Source organism: Mobula birostris, chromosome 31 (assembly GCF_030028105.1).
Source record: "Mobula birostris isolate sMobBir1 chromosome 31, sMobBir1.hap1, whole genome shotgun sequence".
Classification (NCBI taxonomy): Eukaryota; Metazoa; Chordata; class Chondrichthyes; order Myliobatiformes; family Myliobatidae; genus Mobula; species Mobula birostris.
The window spans coordinates 38,301,342-38,311,388 of NC_092400.1; the positions used below are offsets into that span (position 1 = coordinate 38,301,342).

The 10,047-nt window shown below is 42.3% G+C and overlaps 1 protein-coding gene across 1 annotated transcript in view; it reads left to right on the forward strand.

Moving 5' to 3' along the window:
• The window catches only part of LOC140190999 (aspartate beta-hydroxylase domain-containing protein 2-like), a 74,326-nt gene extending 64,744 nt beyond the window's left edge, over window positions 1–9,582 (forward strand). Inside the window, exons 3-4 of the mRNA XM_072248042.1 lie at window positions 4,313–4,426; window positions 7,495–9,582. Of these exons, the coding sequence (XP_072104143.1) occupies window positions 4,313–4,426; window positions 7,495–7,604 (224 nt within the window). The 3' untranslated portion in view covers window positions 7,605–9,582. The remainder of the gene's footprint in view (window positions 1–4,312; window positions 4,427–7,494) is intronic.
• The last annotated feature ends 465 nt before the right edge of the window (window positions 9,583–10,047 follow it).

Consider the following 10,047-nt stretch of genomic DNA (forward strand, 5'->3'; position numbering starts at 1 on the left):
AAGCGTTCACAAGCTGTGATACTTGCCAAAGGGGGTGTTATTAATTACTGACCATGCAGGGTGCCCAAACTTTTGCTTCGGGCCCTTTTCCTTTTTTGTTATTTTGAAACTGTAAAAGATGGAAATAAAAAAAGTAATCTTGCTTAAAATATTAAAGAAATGTGTCATCTTTAACTGTATGCCTTTTGGAAATCAGGTCATCTTTTACTCGCTTAGCTATTCACAGTAACAGAAATTTTGACCAGGGGTGCCCAAACTTTTGCATGCCACTGTATATCGAGGGTAAAATAGCGTTAGAAGAAAATGCCACACCAAAGTTTTACAAAGCCATTTCAGTTCCTTACACAATTTGTGATAAAATAACCAGTGAACTAGATTGCATGGAGGCTGAGGGAATTCTTTCCAAGGTTGAGTGGAACCATGACAATGCTGGTGGTCTCAGTAGCCAAAAGGAATGTATCTGTCAGGATCTGTGGTAATTTAAGGTCACCGTCAGCTCAGTACTGAAAGTAGATCACTACCCTCTGCCCAGGGTAGAGGATACCTTTGCAAACCTTTCTGGGGGGGGACGCACCTCAGCATAGTAGACTTAGTGGAGGCCTACTTACAGATGGAGATGGAAGAAGAACCCAAAGTGTTTCTCACCATAACCACTCACAAAGGGCTTTATCAGTGTAACAGGCTTATTTTTTGGAGTATCCACTACTTTTTGTAGGATTTCCCATTCAAGTGCTTTGGTGTTTCCATACTGGCGCATGATGCAACCATTCAATATACCCTACACACATCTATAGACATTTGTCATGCTGAGTCTTTGCAAACTTCTAAGGAAGTAGTGGTGCTGCCGTGCTGAGCCCAGTTCAAATCCTCTGAAATGATAACACCAAGGAATTTAAAGCTGATGACACTCTCTACCTCTGATTGCCCAATGAGGATTGCCTCATTGTCCTCCAGTTTCCTCCTCCTGAAGTCAATAGATCAGCTCAGTGGTGTCGTCTGCATAACTAAATATGGCATTGGAGCTGTGCTTAGCCGCACAGTCATAAATATAAAATGAGTAGAGCAGGGGGCTAAGCACACAGCCTTGTGATGCTCCTGTGCTGATGTAGATTGTGGAGGAGATGATGTTCCCAATCCAAACTGACTAGTGAGTGCAAGTGAGGAAATCGAGGAGCTAGTTGCAGTGGAGGTATTGAGGCCAAGGTCTTGAAGCTTATCAGTTGGTTTTGAGGGGATGATGGTATAGAATGCCGAATTGTGGTTAATAAAAAGCATCCTTATGTATGCATTCTCACTGTCCAGATGTTCCAGGGTTGAGTGAGGGGTTCTTCACGGGCACCTGTATAATTGAAGCCAAGCTTGAAGCAGGCAGGTACCTCAGACTGCCAAAGTAAGAGGTTAAAGATATTAGTGAGCACTCCAGCCAGTTGATAGCACAGGTCTTTAGTACTCGATCAGGTACCCCATGTGAGCTGGCTGCTTTCTGTGGGTTCACCCTCCTTAAGGATGCTGCCATGTTAGCCTTGGATACTGAAATCGCAGGTCATCGGGGGCTATGGGAGTTCATGAAGGTTCCTCCATGTTTTGGCAGTCAGAGCAAGCTTAGAGGACATTGAGCTCATCTGGGAGTGAAGACTTGTTGTCATCTATTTTGCTTGATGTTACTTTGTAAGAGGTAATAGTGTTCAAGCCCTGGGGGCGAGTATCCCCAATGACTCAAGTTTGGTCTGGAATTACCACCTCGGGTGTGAAGTGGCTTTCCGGAGGTCACACTTTGACCTCTTGTATCTTACTTAGTCACCGGACCTGAATGTCACTGATCTGGCCCTCAGCAGATTGTGAATTTCATGGTTCATCCACGGCTTCTGGTTGAGGAAGACGGAATGATTTTGTGGGGCCTCACTCATCCACGACCATTTTAATGAAGTCCGTGACAATCATGGGGTATTCATTAAGATCCTCTGGGTGCTTGAACACAGGCCAGTCCACTGACGCAAAGCAATCCTCTAGCCGCTCCTTTGCCTCCCGTGACCACCTCTTTTGTTGTCCTCAACTCTGGAGCCTTGCTCTTTAGCCTGTCCCTATACTCTATGCAGCTAGGAGGAGGACAGCCAAGTGATCAGATTTATGAAATTGCAGTCCAAGCATGGAACGGTACTCATTCTGTATCTTAGTATAACTGTGGTCTAGCATGTTGGGACCTCTGGTGCTACAGGTTATATGCTGATAGTAACTGGGCAGAGATTTTTTTCAAATAAGCCTGATTGAAGTGGCCGACTATGATTTGAAATGCATCAGGTGGGCTGTTTCTAGTTTGGTGATAGCAGCATTCAATATCTCTCGTACCTAGTTAACATCACTATATGTAAACTGCGATCAGGATCACAGAGGAGAATTCTGTTGGTAAGTAGAACAATCAGCACTTAGATGTTAGATATCCAGTTGGGGGAACAAGACTGTGACAAGACCAAAACCACTGTGTCTGAGCACCACTGAGACTTTATCATGGAATGCAAACCCTTCTCCAAATCAGTAGTCTGGCCTATCTGATGTATTGGGTCTGATCGCCAAATCCAGCAGGTTTGGAGTTTTTCTCTGCCAGACATCAAACACAGCAATTTCTCATTTCTCTGTGATACAGCAATCTTGCTCTTAGGCCTTCAGTCTTGTTCTCCAGTGACTGTACGTTTGCTAGTAAGATGCTGGGTAGAAGGAGCTCAGTCCTCTACATCTCAGCCCAGTTTGGAGTCCTCCCTCCTCCTTTCTTCTGCCATGGTGATGTACCTTTGTCTGCTTAAAGTTACCATACCTCTGTGCTTGAGAGTTACATCTTCAGAAATCACTAGTTCATTAACACAGTTCGTTACTTAAAGGGAAATTACAGGCTGTGGAGTACAGTGGGAGTAATTCAGAACAGGTATATTTAGAAGTTTTGTGGTAGGCGCAACACTTTGCCATGGATCACTGGCATACATCTTGGTCTTTGGTAAGCTGTCTGACTGAGGATTAAAAGCTATTGATGCTGGAAATTTGAAATCAAGACAAACAATCCTGGAGGCACATGAACAAGCGCCTGGGACACCATGGGATAGATCGGGACGGATTTGACAACTGCTTCTGGCGGAATCTTGTGCTGGGTGAGAACGGGGCATTTCCCCCTTGCCTTCCCTCCATACCTGCTTCCCAGAGCCGTGACAATCAAGGGCCAGATGAGGCCACGTGGAGCTGAGTCATTCGCTCGCGCACTTGAGTCAGTGAGGCCGGCTAATAATCTCTCTTGCTGGACTCGTGCTCTCTTCCTTCACCGCAGTTTCCACGATCGTCTGCCTCACACTGTGTTTGTTTATTTCTAACTGGCTGACTCTTCATACTATGAACAATACTCAGGAGCAGTGTTGTTATAACCCGGTCACTTACTGTACTCAGAAGCTTAGCTTCTGTGGGGAAACAGAAGAAAATCATTCAGGGACCTGGGGTGTTTGATGATGCTCGTGTGCCAAGCATTACTACATTTCCTGGTTTTAAATTGTTCAATATGGCACAAACACAGATTCTATTAAGAACCGAATGGTACTGATTTATTCTTGTCACGTGTCCCAAATTACGACGAAGAGCTTGCCTTGTATACTATTCATGCAGATCAAATCATTACACAGTGTATTGAGATAGAATAAATCTAAGTCACATTACAAGAAAGTAAGTTTATTAAAGTACATATACACATGCTTTTGCTGTCGTTTCTCCATGTGGGTGATCTTTTAGTTTTTATGGGAGAGGGACAGTGGGGGCAGGTTGTAAAAGGATGCAGGTTTCTGTTTCTTTGTCTTTTCATATGGTGGGCGATTACAACTAGAGGGCGAAGGGGGTTTGTCTTTCTTTCAACTACTGTGGTTTTCTGTATTTAATGGCAACCTGGAGAAGACAAATCTCAGAGTTACACTCTGATAATAAAATAAACCTTTGAACACTACCTTGAGATTCATTTTCTTATGGCATGTACATGAATTAATGAAACACATGGGATTGATGAAACACTGTAGGATTAATAAAATACTATAGGATTAATGAAACACTATACATAAACAAAGAGAGGCAAACAATCAATGTGCAGTATGTAAAACAATAACCATGGAGAATAAAGTGTACCAATAAGTGCGGTGCAGGTAAGCAATAAAGAGGCGTGTATATTCAGGTATAGTGTTGGTTAGCAGGCAGCACCTATCATACTTAACAGATTTAAGATTATGTCTTGTTTTCCTTTGGCAATGCTTGTCTGAATGTTCATTGTAAGTGTGGTCTCCTGCTGTTCCAGGTTTGAAGGTTCCCAGCAACTGTGAACTGGTGGTAGGGGGAGAGCCCCAGTGCTGGGCAGAAGGGCGATGTTTGCTATTTGATGATTCCTTCCTTCACACAGCATTCCATGGAGGTAAGGCTGTAGTTAAAGATCACAGTTTCACTAACTTCTCGTACTTAAATTCACCTTCTCGTATTTCAAATCCACTAGGATCTCTGTGCTGATGGCTGTCGAGTCCCAGTTCCATGTTGGAGTGAGGAGTGGGGTTTAGTCATCGTCTGGCTGTTATCCCACAGGGACAATCTGTACAAAGAGCTGTTGGATTACAGTGTAGAATTAGTATTTTTCTTGTAGTGGTATATTCCTGTGTCTACTTATAATTTTTATGATCACCTGCATGTGTGTAATTGTTCAGTGAATTTAGTATAGTTGAGTTTTTTTTATACAGAGAGTTGTGGGTGGTTGGATGCCAGGGTGGTGTTAGCGGCAGGTACATTAGGGACATCTAAGACAGTCTTTAGATAGGCACATGGATGATAGAAAAATGGAGGGTTAGATTGATCTTAAAGCAGGGTAGAAGGTCAGCACAACATCATGAGCTGAAGGATCTATACTGTAATGTTCTATATTCTTAATCCAATCAGCATATTTGACTGAGTTGGAGGAATCTCAGGTGGAATATAAGTGGTAAATGGGTTGTTTCTATGCTCTATGTTATAAATAATTAAGATAAAGACATAAAGGACAAGAAAACTTTCCAAACTTCAATCCAGAAGAAAGTGTTTAAATGGGATATGGAATAAATCTGAATTATTGAATGTCCTTACCTTTACCCCTTGAGATTCATTTGAGAAATATACCAGAGTCCACATATATAGCAAGAGACTTTCCTCATTATACACGTTCTCTCATCCTCTCCTGCCTCCTCATTAACACAAGAATACTTCCCAATACAAGTTTGTGGGTAACGATTGGAAGTGGGATCCTGTTTACTGCAGCTGCTTGGGTTGATAAGGCATCGGTCAAACCAGACTTGGGGTAGTGTGAGCAGTTTTGGGCTCCTTGTCTAAGAAAGGATGTGCTGGCATTGGAGAAGATCCAGAGGAGGTTCAGGAGAATGAATCCGGGAGTGATAGGGTTGCCATGTGAAGAACACTTGATGGCTCTGGGCTTGTACTTGCTGGAATTTAGAAGAATGAGAGGGTGTCTCAATGAAACTAATTGAATATTGAAAGACTTAGGCAGAGTGGACCAGAGGGTACAGTCTCAGAATGTCCCTTTAGAATAGAGATGAAGACAATTTCTTTAGCCAGAGGGTGGTGAATCCACAGAATTCATTGCCACAGATGGCTGTGGAGGCCAAGCCACTAGGTATATTTTGTTACAAGAATCGCTCCTTGTAATAATGATCAGTGAAGCACAGGGAGAATCTGTACTTACCGATGGAAGAACACCTGAACTTACACAATCGATACCTGTGTGATTTCCTGACCTTCCTTGAACAATCAAAGAACAGATGGAGTTCAACCCCGATAAGTGTGAAGTGGTTCATTTTGGTAGGTCAAATATGATGACAGAATATAGTATTAATAGTAAGACTCTTGGCAGTGAGGAGGATCAGAGGGATCTTGAGGTCCGAGTCCATAGGACAGTCAAAGCTGCTGCGCAGGTTGACTCTGTGGTTAAGAAGGCATACGGTGCATTGGCCTTTATCAATCGTGGAATTGAATTTAGGAGCCGAGAGGTAATGTTGCAGCTATATAGGACCCTGGTCAGACCCCACTTGGAGTACTGTGCTCAGTTCTGGTCGCCTCACTACAGGAAGGATGTGGAAACCATAGAAAGGGTGCAGAGGAGATTTACAAGGATGTTGTCTGGATTGTGGAGCATGCCTTATGAAAACAGGTTGAGTGAACCCAGCCTTTTCTCCTTGGAGCGATGGAGGATGAGAGGTGACCTGATAGAGGTGTATAAGATGATGAGAGGCATTGATCATATGGATAGTCAGAGGCTTTTTCCCCAGGGCTGAAATGGCTGTCACAAGAGGGCACAGGTTTAAGGTGTTTGGGAGTAGGTACAGAGGAGATGTTAGGTATAAATTTTTTACACAGAGTGATGTGTGCGTAGAATGGGCTGCCGGCAACGGTGGTGGATGCAGATACGATAGGGTCTTTTAAGAGACTTTTGGATAGGTACATGGAGCTTGGAAAAATAGAGGGCTATGGGTAACCCCCGTCATTTCTAAGGTAGGGACATGTTCAGCACAATTTTGTGGGCCGAAGGGCCTGTATTATGCTGTAGGTTTTCTATGTTTCTAACAGAAAATATAATACAAGTTAAAAAGGAGTTTCTACTGCTGGCCACATGTTCCTCGTAGTCCAGTTTCGAATCTCCACATGTCTGTGGGGCACCTCACATTCACCATAGTTGGTCTCCTACAGAGTTACCGCTGCCAGCACACTTGAAGCGTCTACTTTTATATTAATTTCCGACCAATTCAGATAGTGCATCCAGTGTCATTGGCTGCAGGTCGAGTGTCCAGGCCAGCATCCATTTATTACCTTCTTCCCAGCAAGTGACAATCTGTATGGCTCTTTGTTCTCACTCAGCAACCAGCTGAATCGCACAGACCAACATTCACAAACCTGTATGTTATATCCAATCAAAGAACACCCATAAATAACTTCTTATTTGGAAATGATCCCAAGTTCAGCAGATTACCTGAGGCATCACTGTGTCAAATTTTAAACACTGATCAAGCCAAGCGACTGACTCACAAAATGGAGAACACAGTCTCTTCATAAAATGGCAGCCTCCATCTCCTCCCTCATGGCAAGAACAAAGACAATTGGTCTATCTGCTTCCACTGTCCTTGACTCATTTGAATTCACTAATTTGTAGACTGTAGATCTTTCTGGCCAACAATTTAAAGTGGAGATTGATAGGTTCTTGATCAGTCAGGGTGTCGAAGGTTACTGGGAGAAGGCAGGAGAATGGAGTTGTCAGGGATAATAAATCATCCAAGATGGGATGGTAGCGCATACTCGATGGACCAAATGGCCTGATTCTGCTTCTTTATCTTATGTATGTGGTCTTTTGGTTGTACAAAATGAGAACTCATTGGACAGCTGCCATCCTTTATCTTCTGACAAACCAAGAAATGTCAGACCTAGTCCTGACAGTGTTCCTTGTGGTTGCAGGTTCAGCTGAAGATGGTCCACGGGTTGTCTTCATGATTGACTTGTGGCACCCAAACGTTGCAGCCACCGAGCGCCAAGCTCTAGACTTCATCTTCTCTCCGGCCCGCTGACTCCACTCAATCCTGTTTTATTCTTCCTCCTGAGTGGCAGACCTCGGAAGGAACGGACACTGGATGGAATGAGGGCTTTTGGATCATTGGACCTGCTGCCCTTTCTCATTTCATTAGAAAGAAATAAGTGGGCAAAATAAGGAAAATATAAGCTTTATTTGCTGAAATTGCACGCATTGTCGTGTTAATGGTTAGATGGAGAAACAAAAGTCCAAGATTTATTTATGTATTGCTTCGGATTTATTTTTTTAACAAGGTAAATTCCTTTACTTTCCACTAGTCATTGGGGTAGGGTGTGCAGCCGAATTGATTTCTGTCACACTGGGTTGCAGCCAGTAGGACGTTTTTTTCTGAGCTGTGTATTACTTTGATTTTAAACTGTCTCATCTGTGAGACATAATCCAGGTTAGGCACTGTGAAAGGTTTTCTGGCCCGGTTCGTCTAGTTGTCAGTGTTCATTTTGGCAGGGTTGGGTGGGAGTGGGTGGGTATTGAGTTGGAAAAACACAACAGCTGTCCAAGAATTTTCCAAAGAAATTCCTGGGATTGTGGGTCCATATACAGGTTGAGTGGATTAGAAACCTAATTGAGCATGTTAAAAACTCCTCTGATTTGGAGTTTCTAGATCAATTTGCCATTTCTCACAGACTGCTTACTGTCTCGCTTCTGTACCTCAGCAATTTTAATGTATTTTGCAGTGAAAAACAATATTTAAATTATAAAGTATTAGTTTTATATTTTAAAAAATTAATGGATTAAAGGAAAATAACACTCAAAGCTGTTCTCATCAGAGAAAATGACAGATGGATATGTCATACAGAGAATCCTAGATATAAAAGAAGGGATGTCATTAGAAGTATTGTGATTATCACAATTATTTTTGCAATGCAAATCCTTCGTGAAAAAAATAACTATTCTCATCGACCCATTTATTGATTGGAAAATTATTTGATGCATTGGCCACAGTAACAGTAAAAAGATCATCATTGAGTTTCAAAAGTTCAACAGGTTTACCTTTTTTTTATCTAATTGATTAATGAAACAAAATTTGCTTCTTGGATCTGAAGAAGACTCATTTGGGGCCATTATTTTTTTATTTATCAATGTACATTGGGATTAAATGATTAATCCAGAATTATGTTTTTATTCCTTTGGCATAATCAAAGGAGCTAAATGGTTTACAGAGTTTGGAAGGTTACTTTTCCACTTGTGAGCAGTGTGCGAAGAAGTTGAGGCTGTAGTGAAACGAGCTGCACCACGACGTTAGCTTCAGGCTTCACGATATCACTGTAAAGCACAGAACCCTGTGCAAGTATAGAGAGGAACTGCAAACAATTTCCCATCACCATGTCCATGTTAAATACTTAGAGCTTTGCCTGTCCTAGTGAACTCTGAACAAGATTGTCCCATCAAAAGATAGTAAAGAGGTCAACTGCTGTACTGAATTTTTGGCAGCTGCGAATGGGAGATTTATACTTGAATGAAACTTAATTGAATTTGATTGGAACTTTAAAGAGCTGCCAAAGGAGAAACTATCTTCCTAATTCAGCTGTAACCAAGCCTAGGCTCTTTGTACCACGTGAACTTAACTTGTAGTGCTGCAGTTAAATACTTCGATTACAAATGTAGTAAAGTATTACTTTTCTATTTGTGCCACCAGTGAATTAGCATTATGTGAACTTGCGTCTAAAAGGAATTAATGCAATGCCACAGAATTCAGTTTAACATCTGTGCTCTTCATGATGCAATGTGATGCTTGCCTACTCCTGTGAGTCTGACATTTCCATATGATGGACTGTTATTTTCGTAAGTATGCTTACCTCCGCTGGCCTAGTCATTCTGGTTGTGCAATCTGGCCATAAGATTGCCCCAAACCTTGGGGCAAATTACTTCTATTGATGCACTTTACTATATATGATAACTAATGTGTTGCATGTGTACACATGGAATTGTGCTGGTGCAAGATTTGAAGAAATAAATCAGACATTAAGTTTTATTGCTGTGTTTTTCTTCCTCTCGGTCAAGGTTAATATTCCTCTGTCTTGAATTTATTAGGGGTGAAAGTTATACTTGCTGTCCATTTTTGTGTTGGTCATTTGAGCCTCCATTGTCATAGAGGTGTAGGGCAATACAGCATGGATAAAGGCCCTTTGCCCAGTTGGCCTATGCCAACCACAGTGCCCACCCAATCAGTCCCAGGTTCCTGCACTTGATCCATATCCCTCTAAGCCCTGCACCTCCAAGTGCTGCTTAAATGATATTATTGTGCCTGTCTCGACCACTACTTCTGACAGCTCATTCCGTATACTCACCACCCTCTGCATGAAAATATTGCCCCTTAGGTCCCTTTTAGACCTTTCCCCTCTCACCCTAAACCTGTGCCCTGGAGTTCTGGTCCCTACCCTGGAGAAATGCTTAATAATCTCTGAGCTATGCAGTTATGA